The 11,959-nt window shown below is 42.2% G+C and overlaps 1 protein-coding gene across 2 annotated transcripts in view; it reads left to right on the forward strand.

The window, feature by feature from the left end:
* SMAD7 (SMAD family member 7) overlaps positions 1-11,220 on the forward strand; it is a 34,587-nt gene extending 23,367 nt beyond the window's left edge. For both annotated transcript variants that reach the window (XM_072605144.1, XM_072605143.1), the window contains exon 4: positions 9,119-11,220. In XM_072605144.1, the coding sequence (XP_072461245.1) occupies positions 9,119-9,657 (539 nt within the window). In that variant the 3' untranslated portion in view covers positions 9,658-11,220. The remainder of the gene's footprint in view (positions 1-9,118) is intronic.
* The last annotated feature ends 739 nt before the right edge of the window (positions 11,221-11,959 follow it).

Here is an 11,959-nt window from a genome sequence, read left to right on the forward strand (position 1 = left end):
AGGTATGTAGGAAAAAATTGTCCTGTGCACTTGGACTTCTGTCTACTTGGAATGTTGGCATATTATGCATCAGTTTTTATTGAGAATTTTTACAAGGCTTAATATGTAGCCAGCATACCTGTAAGTTGTCTATTTTTTCAAAAGAGAAGAGAAAGACTTACATATAGAAGGGTTGGGATTTATTCTTGTTTGGAGTGCATTTGAAATTTTATTTTTAAAACAATTATGCAATATAATCCCTTTCTTTAGCAGGGACAGTGAAGTGGGAACTAAAGAGTCATTACTACAGTGAATTGGGCACTAAAAAGACCCTGGGGGAGTGGTAGGTGGAGGGAAGGAGAATGTCTGGCTTGGAAGACAGAATCAAGAAGACACTGGCTTTCCATGAACTTGTCTCTACAGTGTGGGGTTGTTATTTTCTTGGGAGGAGAGGAAGAGATAAGGAGCCAAGACTATATCTACTTCAGAAAGCCAGATAAATAAATGCAGTGCATATCCAGGTAGACCAGGGAGTGAGGAGAGTGTGTGTGTGTGTAAAGGTGGAGTGGAGCCCTTTTTCTGAAGACATCTGAGGTGTTTCTCTAGTTGGGAGGTCAGGTAGGAAAGTTGAAGGAGAGGGTGGGCATGGCCTTGGTAAGACCCAGAAGATTCTTGAAATTCAGACTTCAAAAAATAATTAAGCTGGATGCATACAAAACAACCGCCAGAGAGGCCCATTTACTGTAAATATTATGAATGGATTTGGCTGACTTGGGAGTCCCCACCCTTCCTTTGAGGCTTTCTCTGAGATAAGTCAGAATTCAGCCTCCAGACAGCAGCCAGTACACTCTGTAATTTGCATGGCTGATGAGGGCTGAACGCTGGGACTGAGGAAGCAGGAGTCAGCCCAACCGCTGGAGACAGACAGGCGGTTTTGATTTGTACCCTTTCCCCTTTTTCCCCTCTCTAAATTGTATTCTTTGACTACAAAGCACTGTTTTGTATTTGGGGGGTGAGGGTGGCGGCAAGGTTTTGTTTGGTAGTTAACATGATATTACCCTTGAGCTGAACGTATAAGAAATTTTGAGGAGTGGGGGAGAACATGGCAATAATTGTTAGCCCTTGTAATGGATTACTCATCACTTTTTTGGCTATAATGTCACATTTATGGATTAATCTTGCTGGCAGGAGCGTGGATTTCATCGCTAGCTACTTGGGCTGTGCTTATGAAAGGTTGGGGGTGAAAGATTGGTAAACGGAAAGATGATCTGATGGAGGGAAATGTTGAGGGGGCTAGAGTAATGACTTGGGAGAAGGGAATTCTTAGCACCCTCTCTTGGGGAATGATGAATGATAAGGAAGAGAAACATATTTGTAACAGTTTTGTTTTTTTTTTTAAAGTTAAGACACATAAAGTAAAGCCACATGTCTGACTTGCCTGGTGGATGGTTATCCATTTCCAGTCCCTTTCCCCCTTCCCTTTGGTAAATAATTGCAAAAACTCTACTAGTTTTAATAACTTTTTAAAAAAAAATAGTAAGTTTAACTAACCTTCCTTTCCTCCCCTCTCCTTCACCAAGTTAGTAAAATAAATGAAATCAGTATTCTTTATTACAAATCTAGCACAAGTCAGAATCCTATAATGTTCATGAAGAAGGACGGGGAAGTCTTAGAGATCATCTAGACAAATTCCTTTATTTTATAGACCAGAAAACTGAGTCCCAGAGATGAAAAGTGACTTCCCTCAAGTCATAAGCTACTATGGTATCAAATCTTGACCAAGTTAATTAATATCTGTTACCTGTCCCGAGCTAGTGCCTTCCTGCAATGTTAACAGGAGTCTTGGAAGAAAGACCAGAAGCATTGCCTGTTCTTGGCAAAGAAGACAAGTAAATGAAGTCTAGTCCAAGGCTGGATTATTGCATTGGGCTGTCAACTTTCGAGGCTTCAGATATTAAGTACTGTGTATTCACTCAATACTGTGCTAGGCGTTATCGGGGCATACAAAGAGGCATGAGAGGAAGCATTTTTCTAATTCATTTTCTTAGAAACTTCTAAAACATGAATCCACTTTCTAGCCTTGATAATAAGTAGAGTATACTAATAAACACAGTAAATCAGTAGAGAGCACTAATAGATATAGAATCTGGTGATTTGAGCACCTTGAAGACATCACTTTCAAGTACCAGTCTGTGATCATTGACAACTACAATGTGTGGAGACTGGGCTGATTTCAGTTTCACCCTAGGACAGACCCCCAAGTAGCTTTATTTTGTTACAGTTAGTTTTTTGCAGGGTGGAAAGGGGAAAAGATATATTTTGGCAGTAGATAGTAGAGGGTCATTTCCTTCTTTGATTCCAAAAATTTATGCTTAGTTGAGTTGAACCTTTACCGTATAAACTGACATTCCTATAAACTTAACCTGCTCTGTTCTTCAGATTTTTGCCTCTGTTAAAAGGGGGTTGAGCTATATGAGATTCTTTCTTCCAGGATTCCATATAAGAAAACAAATCTCACAACTTGCCTTTCGCCCTTAGGGGCTTTCCCTGGACTTGTGTACAATTCAACCCTGCCTGGGTTCTCCTCTCACACAGTAATGCTGAAGTACAGTGATAATTGGTGGTGATGACTCTTTGAGTCCTTAAAGATTTTTATTACCTTCAGGCTAATTTTAGCATTGAGTTTATTCTATGGCAATATGACTTAATGGAAAGAACCTGTCTTCAGGAGAAGACCTGGATTTTGGAATCCTTGTTCAGATAAGTTACTAGCTGGGTGACCTGCTGACAGGTCATTTCATATCAGAACCTCACTTAATTTTTCCATCGTGGAATATGGACATCTATCTTAAAGGATTATTGGGAGTGGGGAAGATGCAATTTGCAAGCTTTTAAAGGGCTATGAAAATAGAAATTATTATTATTACTCTTTGAAAGTTGACAGTTCTAACGTGGGACAATAAGACCTTCTGTGTCATCTTGTCCAAATGATCATTTTATAGATGTGCAGACTGAGATCAGAAGTGACATCTCAGAACTAGAATTTGAACCCAGATCCCCTCAATCCAAATCCTATGCTCTTTCCACTCCAACACCTCCCATCTTCCTCCCTGGTAAACATTTTACATTCTTCCTTGGTATAGAGTAATCCAAACTCCTACCTGACTAGAAGCTTCTTGAGGGAACGAACCTTATTGAATTCATTTTTATATTTCCCACCTTGAACTTAATCCCATAGTGCTTTTGAGTAAAATTTTAAAGTAAAACATTCTAAATGTTTTTTGTTGGTTGGTTGGATGAGTGAATTTTTTTTTTTTTGGATAAAACAGAACAACTCATTCCTAGATCACAATCTAGATAACTTTGGAGGGTGGGGGAAATACTGATCTTTGAGGTTTAATATGTGGTGTGAGTATTAAAGTAAGGGCAGAATAGTCAATAGACTTAAATGATTCCTATGTATGTATGCTTAGGGAAACCCCTGGAGCTGGCATCAACTTGCAGGGCTACTTGAAACTTTTTTTCATGCTTTTTTATACACTAATTGCCAAATTGGGGTGTGGGGTTGGGGTCTAGTCTGACTCTTATAGTTACTCTTCCTGACTAAATGTTTCCTCCTTAACCTTCTGTACCCTTTAGGGAGAATAGGACTTCTAAAGAAATATGGTGGTGATCATTATATAATGAGAAAGGATTTTTGACTTGACTTTTAACTCTTCAGAAACAATTTTGGGGTTCTCTTCACTCTCACACACTCCTCCATCATATCCTTGTTTCTCCTCTAGCCTGTCTCAGGTATTATCTATGTTGTCCTCCTCCCCTCCCCTGATTTCACACAATTTACCTCTCTCTATAAAGCAGGAGATCTTAACCTGGGATCCACAGACACCCACAGATTCCATGAGTAGATTGTAGGAGGCAGTTAAAAAAACCCATTAATTTAAATTTTTTTAAGCATCCATTTTTATTCCTCATCTTACCTCCCACCACATAAAGAAGAAAATACAGATCCGCTGTATCATATAAGTTCAGTCAAGCAAAACATGTATTTTAATATAATTGGTCTCTTTTGTAATCTTATATATTTTAGAATCGTTATTCTGAAAAAGAGTCCACCTACTTCACCAGAGTGACAAAGTGGGGATAGTGAAACATTAAAAGGTTAAGAAGCCCTGGTTTTCTGTAGGCTGCCTCTACTGCCTTTGAGAGGAAAGAGGACATACAGACTGAAGTATGAGGGTGACAGAGGCCCGTGAACCTACACTCTCTCTCCCTATAGTCCTTTCCCATACCCCTGTGCCTTGGCATGATGAGACAGAACCCTGCCTGGACTCTTTGAGAATTTCCCTGCCTGACATCCCAGCTTTCATCTCAGTGGCCCCTCTAGTGGAAGTGTGGTGGCTGGAGGGGCTGCTTTGCTAGCCTCACCCTCCTCCCCATCTTCCCGACTTCACACCAGCAAATAAAAAGGAAAAATTCCTCCCTTGCCTAAAATGTGGCCTTGAGGTCTGGTCACCCCATGTCATTGAACAGCCCCCAAGTGAGATTCATTCATGAACTTTTGGTCTTCTATAAAGGTCTGTTCATTCATGACCAGGGCACTTAAATAACTCTTTGTAAGTGGTAGCAAGTAACTTGCTACTTGTTAAGTGGTTGTTACTAATGCTAGTGCAAACACAGGTAAAATAGCCTTCTCCCTTCTTCCTCCCTTCTTCCTTTCCTTGTAAAGGGGGGTTTTATGTTTTAAGGGGGAAGGGATAAGGGAGGGAAAACACCTTAAAGGAATTTCAGTCAGATTCAGCATTTTCCTGGTGTTGTTCCAAAAATTCCCTAAACCGTAGTAAAATGAAAAATTGTTAGTAGGTATCTGATTGCTTTTTACAGCACAGCTTTTCTTTCCTAGTTTTAAAACAAACTACTACAGTTTTAACAACACCTCTTTTCTGGTAGGTTGAAAGAAATAATCAAATTGACCAGATCACCCTGCTCTTGAGAGCAATGAGGTAGATTGTAGAATGGGAGTGAAGTAGTTGGCATTCCAGGTTACCAACCTGGTTGGTGCCTTCTCCAGGAATGGATTACTAAAGCCCCCTCATCAGATGCCCAGGGTGCATCTCATGACTTACATACAAATCGTTTTTTGGGGGAAAGGGCGCTGCTGCAGGAAAGAACTAGGTCTTTCTAAAGACAGTGCCAAGCATTTTACTTGCATCTTCTCTGGGATCCTGTTTTTCAGGGCTGCCCCTATAATAATTCAACTATCAAGCATGACTGAGAATCCAGCAAATTGTGGGAAATGCTATTGCCTTTCCCCAAAGTTGTAAATTGTGGGAGAAATGTCAGTGCTGATACAAATTAGGAGTTTCAATGCTAAAGTTTTTCCCAGAGCAGCTCATTTGGGCAGGACTGGGGAAAGTAGGAGTATAGGGCAGTATAGGGTAGTCAAATCACATTTGTTTAATTTGGATTTTTCCTGGGGGTGGGGAGAGGTTAGAGAAGGAAATCTTCTTTACCAAGATCCTGCTTTAATAAAGAACAGGTGGGAAGGAAAGAAGGGAGCATAACCCCACTCTTCATCTTTTCACATGAGGGAGTTAGCTTTAAAGGCCTTTCTACTCAACCCACAGACAGATAACCCACACTCTGCAGTTTATTTGGGCTAGGCTATTAACATAATCGGGAAACTTCCCTTTCCTGGGGTATGTCTGGCTGAAAATTGCAGGGTAGACTGGCTGGTCTACAAAGAAAATTCAGTCTAAGATTGCAAGACTTCTCCCTGTCTCTGTCTCTTATTCACACAAACTCTAAGTGGGAGGCAGAAAGTATAATAGGCTATATAGAACATTAGCTAAATGGTACCTGACAGACTGTTGGTAGAATGTAATTGTGGGCCCCCTTCCCCTTTTAAAAATGGAAGCTGGTTTTCCCTTTTGGTGCACATCTTTTCCTCCCACCCTCAGCTCCCTACACTTCCCTTGAGGTGGTTTCAGAGGACTAGGTTGGAAGTAATTGGATCCCTGGCTCTCCCTTCAGCCTGCCCCTCCACCTTCTTTGCCTTTCCCCTTTCTCCCTCCCTAGGCTTTTTACTTCCCTGCTGTTTATTTGGTGCCAGGTTTCAGTGGGACAGAAGTGTATGAAACAAAGTATTGTGGGGCTCAGAAAAGGGGAGTTCTCAAGGCAAACGACCAAAAAGGAGGCAGAATTCACTCTTCAAAAGGGGAAACCATTTTCTCCTACATGCTGGCTGTGTATTTGCTCCTTTTCTGGTTGTCTCGTTTTCCAGGCCTAAGATGAAGGATTCCATCATTTTTACCCTCCAACTTATTCTTTCTCGTATCTTTTCTGCTTTTCTCCAGAACTCCCATGGATAGACCCCCAGTGCCCACTCAGAGTTGGTTTTCTGAGGTGAAGTTCTTATATTTCAGAAGGTACCCCACGTCACCCCAACTAGGGCTTCCAAGGAAAAACTACATATGAATGCATGAACTAGGAATAATTTTGTTTAGAACTTTTATTATCTGCTGCACCATTGAACTTCTGGGAATTCAGTGATGTTTGTTGTTTACTATCCTATTTGGCAGCCAATGGATGCTCTTCAGGAAGAAGTTACTGTCCTGAGAATCAGCTACTGTGCTGTTGTCCCTTTGTTGGGGAATATGGGAGAGAGACAGATAGATAGACAGACAGACCATCCATATTTGCTTTTTGAGGTCTAGTGGAGTATAAGTTAGCTTATCAACTTACTCATAAGGGACTAAAATTTAAGGCTAAATGCTGCTTTTTTTTTTTAAGTTTATAGACCTGAATAGTTCCCAGGTCTTAACATGTCTGTAAAAGTTGGAAGGAGGTGACTGGGCTAAACTGCACTCCGATCTTCACCCTGCCGACAGCAGTCCTTTTCAAGGGCGGGGGTGGGAGTGGAGGGTGGGTGGTGGGTGGGCACCGGAACCCACTTGCTTCTTTCCTTTCCCTCTGTCTGGTCTGGCTGATGATCAGTTAATCTCTCCCCCAGTTGCTTTAAAAGGCTATAGGGAGGAGGGCTGGTTAAAGGAATAACCATTCCCCCTCCCCGTTACTCCATACTTCTCCCCCCCTCCCCTTTCCCAATTTTTGTTAACAAATACAAAACTTCCGGTCCCCACCCTGCCGCCAAAAACCACAGCTATTCCTGCAGCTCAGGCAGATTTATAGTTCTCTGTCTGAACCTTGCATTTATTACTCCAGCTCCAGGCATGAGGAGGAGAGGTAAATGACAGCTGTAGCCTTCCTGGACGATTCCCCCTTTTTAATGTGCACAAACATCTATTTAAAGAAACATGCACCCCAAACACCAAAAACACTCCTGGACTGGTGGCTTTCTTAAAGAGGTCCAGGAAACTTTCTTCATGTCAGGCCATGGGGCGGAGCTTGGAGGAGGTGGAGGAAAGGAGCAAGACATGGAGGGAGAACAAGCTATCACACTGTACTGTAGAAATGCTGCACTTCTGGACCTTCCCATCACCCTCCCTACATAGGAGAATCTGTAAGACTTGAACACCAGTTTCTGTGACACATTCTTTCTTTCTGAGTTGTAGACCAGGCCTCCCAGACCACAGGATACTATCTTTCAGTCCCAATTAGTCCAGATTTAAATTTTTAAAAACCATTTTCCAGGATAGTTCTAGTGCTGTCTTTTCTGAACAACTCCTGATATTTTATTTAGCATAGGATGTATGTCTTAAGTTGCTTCTCTACCGGTGGGGTTTGATTTGTACTGAGTGAGCCACATACCCTCATCTAACTCTTCTGACTAAAACATCCTCGTAAAACAGATAGAGGGTCAGAGTAGGGATACTGAAAGTCAGGCAATATGTAGTAGAAAATGGATTGACTTACACTGGGTTGACTTACAAGAGCTAGGTTCTAGTCTCCCATCTGATAACTTATTCTCTATGTGTAATTCTGGAATAGGTCATTTTCTCTCTCTGTTTTCTTATTAGTAAGGTAAGGAGATTGTACTAGATGAACTATAATGTCCTAGCTCTTCTACTTCCTACCCATGTGACCTTGGGCAAATTACTTAGCTTTTGTATACCTCATCTCAGTTTGCTTATTTGTAAAATGGCGTAGATGACTTCCGTGATCCTCTCCATGCCTGAGAATCAGTTAAATTAAAACAAAAAGTCCCTTGTGGCTGAATTCTGTGAACTCCACTCTTGGTGTTACCAGCACTGTGTCCTGATTGGCCATATAGTTATTTGATTAAGCTGCTGGGAAATCTCCTGGCTTCCATTTGAGTTTTGACCCAGATATTACTATATCTCTTGAAGGAACGAGAATGTACCCAAGATTGTATGCCCTAGTGATGCCCCTTCATGGGCTCAGAGTAGAGTGAAGGCATCAGCATGCCAAGGTCAAGGACATTCAAAGGTTGGATCACATTTTGTTCATCAGTCCTGAGAGTCTGCAGATCACCTGGGGGGAACTTGTCTCACACCCATCTGGAGGTTTCCACTGGGGCTGTTGGTCTCTAGCTTTCTCCCCAGGGGTTGGGAATCTACTCTTGGAGGTCCTCATCAGGAAAAGGATGGAGACTTCCTTAGATAAGCTGCTGTTGCTTCCTTTTCCATGATTCAGTACGCTCTCATAAGAGACTAGAGAGAAATGAGGGAGAAGGCACATAGTGAATGAGTTACCTCTGTGTCCATGTGTCTCAAAGTCCTTGAGATACTTCCCAATTAAGGACAGCATCCCATGAAGACTGTATTGCTCCTTGAAGGCAAGGACCATCTTTTTCCTTTTGTGTCTACAGTATCAGCCATGTTATGGGCAACACTACTCAGCAGTGGAGGTATAAAGAAAGGCAAAGACTCTGGCCCCTCAAGGAGCTCACATTCTGATGGGAGAGATAGCCTGCAAAAAAAAATGTACATGCAAGAAAAATAATGTGAACAGCTGAATCTAGGTAAATGGAGTTGAATCAAGAAAGGAGTGTCAAAGCTAAAGGCTCAATCCAGGACAATTTGAAGAAGCTGTTGGCCACAGATAATCCTGAGAGGGCCTTTGAGTAGATATAAAGTCACAGTTGAGTGTTCTTTTGATTTTACAAGGCCCAAGCTAGCCACTTCTGACGGTTCTCATTTCTTTTTTCCTTCCTTAGGTTCCCAACTTCTTCAGGAGCCTGGGGATCAGTCACACTGGTGCGTGGTAGCGTATTGGGAGGAGAAAACAAGAGTGGGTCGGCTCTACTCTGTCCAAGAGCCCTCCTTGGATATCTTCTATGATCTACCTCAGGGGAATGGCTTTTGCCTCGGACAGCTCAATTCGGACAACAAGAGTCAGCTGGTACAGAAAGTCCGTAGCAAAATTGGCTGCGGCATTCAGTTGACTAGAGAAGTAGATGGCGTGTGGGTGTATAACCGTAGTAGTTACCCCATCTTTATCAAGTCGGCCACACTGGATAACCCCGACTCCAGGACGTTGTTGGTGCACAAGGTGTTCCCGGGTTTTTCCATCAAGGCTTTTGACTATGAGAAAGCATATAGTTTGCAGCGGCCCAATGACCATGAGTTCATGCAGCAGCCGTGGACCGGCTTCACCGTGCAGATCAGCTTCGTGAAAGGCTGGGGCCAGTGTTACACAAGGCAGTTCATCAGCAGCTGCCCGTGCTGGTTGGAGGTCATATTCAACAACCGATAACGCAACAGGAACCAGAGGGGACTAGATGACGTTTAAAACTACTTTGCTGCTAATATTTTCCTTCTGAGTGCTTGCTTTTCATGTAAACTCTTTGGTTGTTTTATTTTTTAATTGTTGTTTATGGTTTTCTGTTTTGTTTTGTTCTCGAGAAATAGCTTATGGAAAGAATTTTTTGGTTTGGTGGGGGGAGGGAAATAGGATGAGGAGGGTACCTGGTAAGCTGAGAATTTAAAAGGGGAATAAAAACCAACAGCACCAAACAGAAGGTATGAATGACCAATGAGTCAGAAGAGAAGAGGGGAGGCACTTTCCCTGTCCCAAATCACCATTTCGCACGTCCAGTCTCTCTGGGCAAGAGGGGGACATATATGCCAGGGGAAAAGGTGGATACTTTGTGATACAAATGGAGGGTATTTCTCTTAAGGAAGAGCTTCAGTAGGAAGCTTGCAGTCACAATGTGGATAGCTCTTTAGCCCTTTGGAAATGATTGAGGGGTTGGGATATTAGTGCCCTATTAGGTCCTATCATTGGTTAGGTGTTCCCATATGATAAGGCCACCTCCATGATAGAGCCCCTTTGACCTGGCCCCTCCCCAGGTACTTTTCCCCCTTTATTAATTGGCTTGGAATGGAAGGCCAAGGCCCCATGCACACACAGGTCTCTTGGGAACAAACACAGCAAGATTCTGAACCAGAACCAAGACTTTGACCCTGGTCATCCTAACCTTTGGTCACCTTCACTGCTGCCATAATTGTATTTTCTTTTTTTCCTTCTTTTTGGACATCTTGGTTGTTCTGTGAGTTTGACTTCCCTGAAGTATTGCTTATAAAGTGCCCCCTTTCCCAGGTCCTTTGTTCCTACCGCAGGAAAAACTTGACTCAGCGTCTCTCTTCCCCAAACCACACTGTTGAAACCAGTGAGTTGGGGAAGAGGCAGTGAGAAGCTCCCTAAGTGGGAAGGAAGGGAATGGAAACTATTCTCTCCCCCCCCACCTGCACTGCCCCACACCCCCTCCACTTCCACTGTCCCCTCAATGGTCCATCTTAACCCAGAGCCGGTTATTAAGGTACCACTTGTGTCCCAGAATACTGTGTTTTCATTTCTTCTACAACTCATACACTTGTATGATACTTTTACACTGTTCTTAGCTCAATGAGCATGTTTAGACCTTAACATAAGCTATTTTTCTAACTACAAAGGTTTAAATGAACAAGAGAAGCATTCTCATTGGAACTTTAGCATTGTAGTGCTTGGTGAGAGAGAAAGGACTCCTGAAAAAAACTGAGATTTATTAAAGAAAAAATGTATTTTATGTTATATATAAATATATTATTACCTGTAAATACAAAGACGTTTTATAAGCATCATTATTTATGTATTGTGCAATGTGTATAAACAAGAAAAATAAAGAAAGATGCACTTTGCTTTAATATAAATGCAAATAACAAATGCCAAATTAAAAAAAGATGAACACAAGGTTGGTGTTTTTTCTATGGGTGTTATCACCTAGCTGAATGTTTTTCTAAAGGAGTTTATGTTCCATTAAACAATTTTTAAAATGTACACTTGACTTGATGTGCACCAGCTTCTCTTTCATTGTTTGGGGTTAAGATGGATCAGAGGCCTAGAACTGGGCAGCACGGAGGACCAGAGTGGGGTGGGGTATGACAACTTGAGTCAGCCCCATTGGGGCAGGAGTGGGGCTGGGTTAACTCATCCTCCCGAGGTGAGGGATGATAAGTTCTTCATAGAGTTGAAAGCTATCCACAACAGACTTCTTATAAAGCACCAAACCAATTAGATATCTAGAGCAGAAGTGAGCAGCTTGAAGTCCCGGGCCAAATTTGTGGGAATCCACTGTTGCATGACAAACTAAGGTGATTTGTGGAATAACTAACTTCATGAGTTGTCAGGAAAATGTGCTTAAATCTGCTCTGTGAATTAATTGGGCAAGATGTCTGACTTCCTTTAATTTGCCTTAAATCCCTAAAGCTGATATAGCTGCAGCTTTGTTGCTGCCTTAGCTTTTCTGACCCCTAACCGGATGTCCCCACAAGACTGTCCTCAACCCTCGTCTCCATCCACTCGTTGCATAATTTAATAGGCTTTGATGATCTCTTCAGATGACTTCAAGATCTATCATTTCCAACCCCAGCACTCTCTTAGACCTGAGATCCCTAGCTGCCAGCTGGGCATGTCTGCCAGTCTGTCTTAATGACAAGTCCAACTTACATGCCTCAAGCTAAACTCATCTCTCACTCTAGGTTCTCTCCTCCAGTACCACTTAGCTTATGATGGCTAT

The sequence above is a fragment of the Notamacropus eugenii genome, chromosome 4 (assembly GCF_028372415.1).
Source record: "Notamacropus eugenii isolate mMacEug1 chromosome 4, mMacEug1.pri_v2, whole genome shotgun sequence".
Classification (NCBI taxonomy): Eukaryota; Metazoa; Chordata; class Mammalia; order Diprotodontia; family Macropodidae; genus Notamacropus; species Notamacropus eugenii.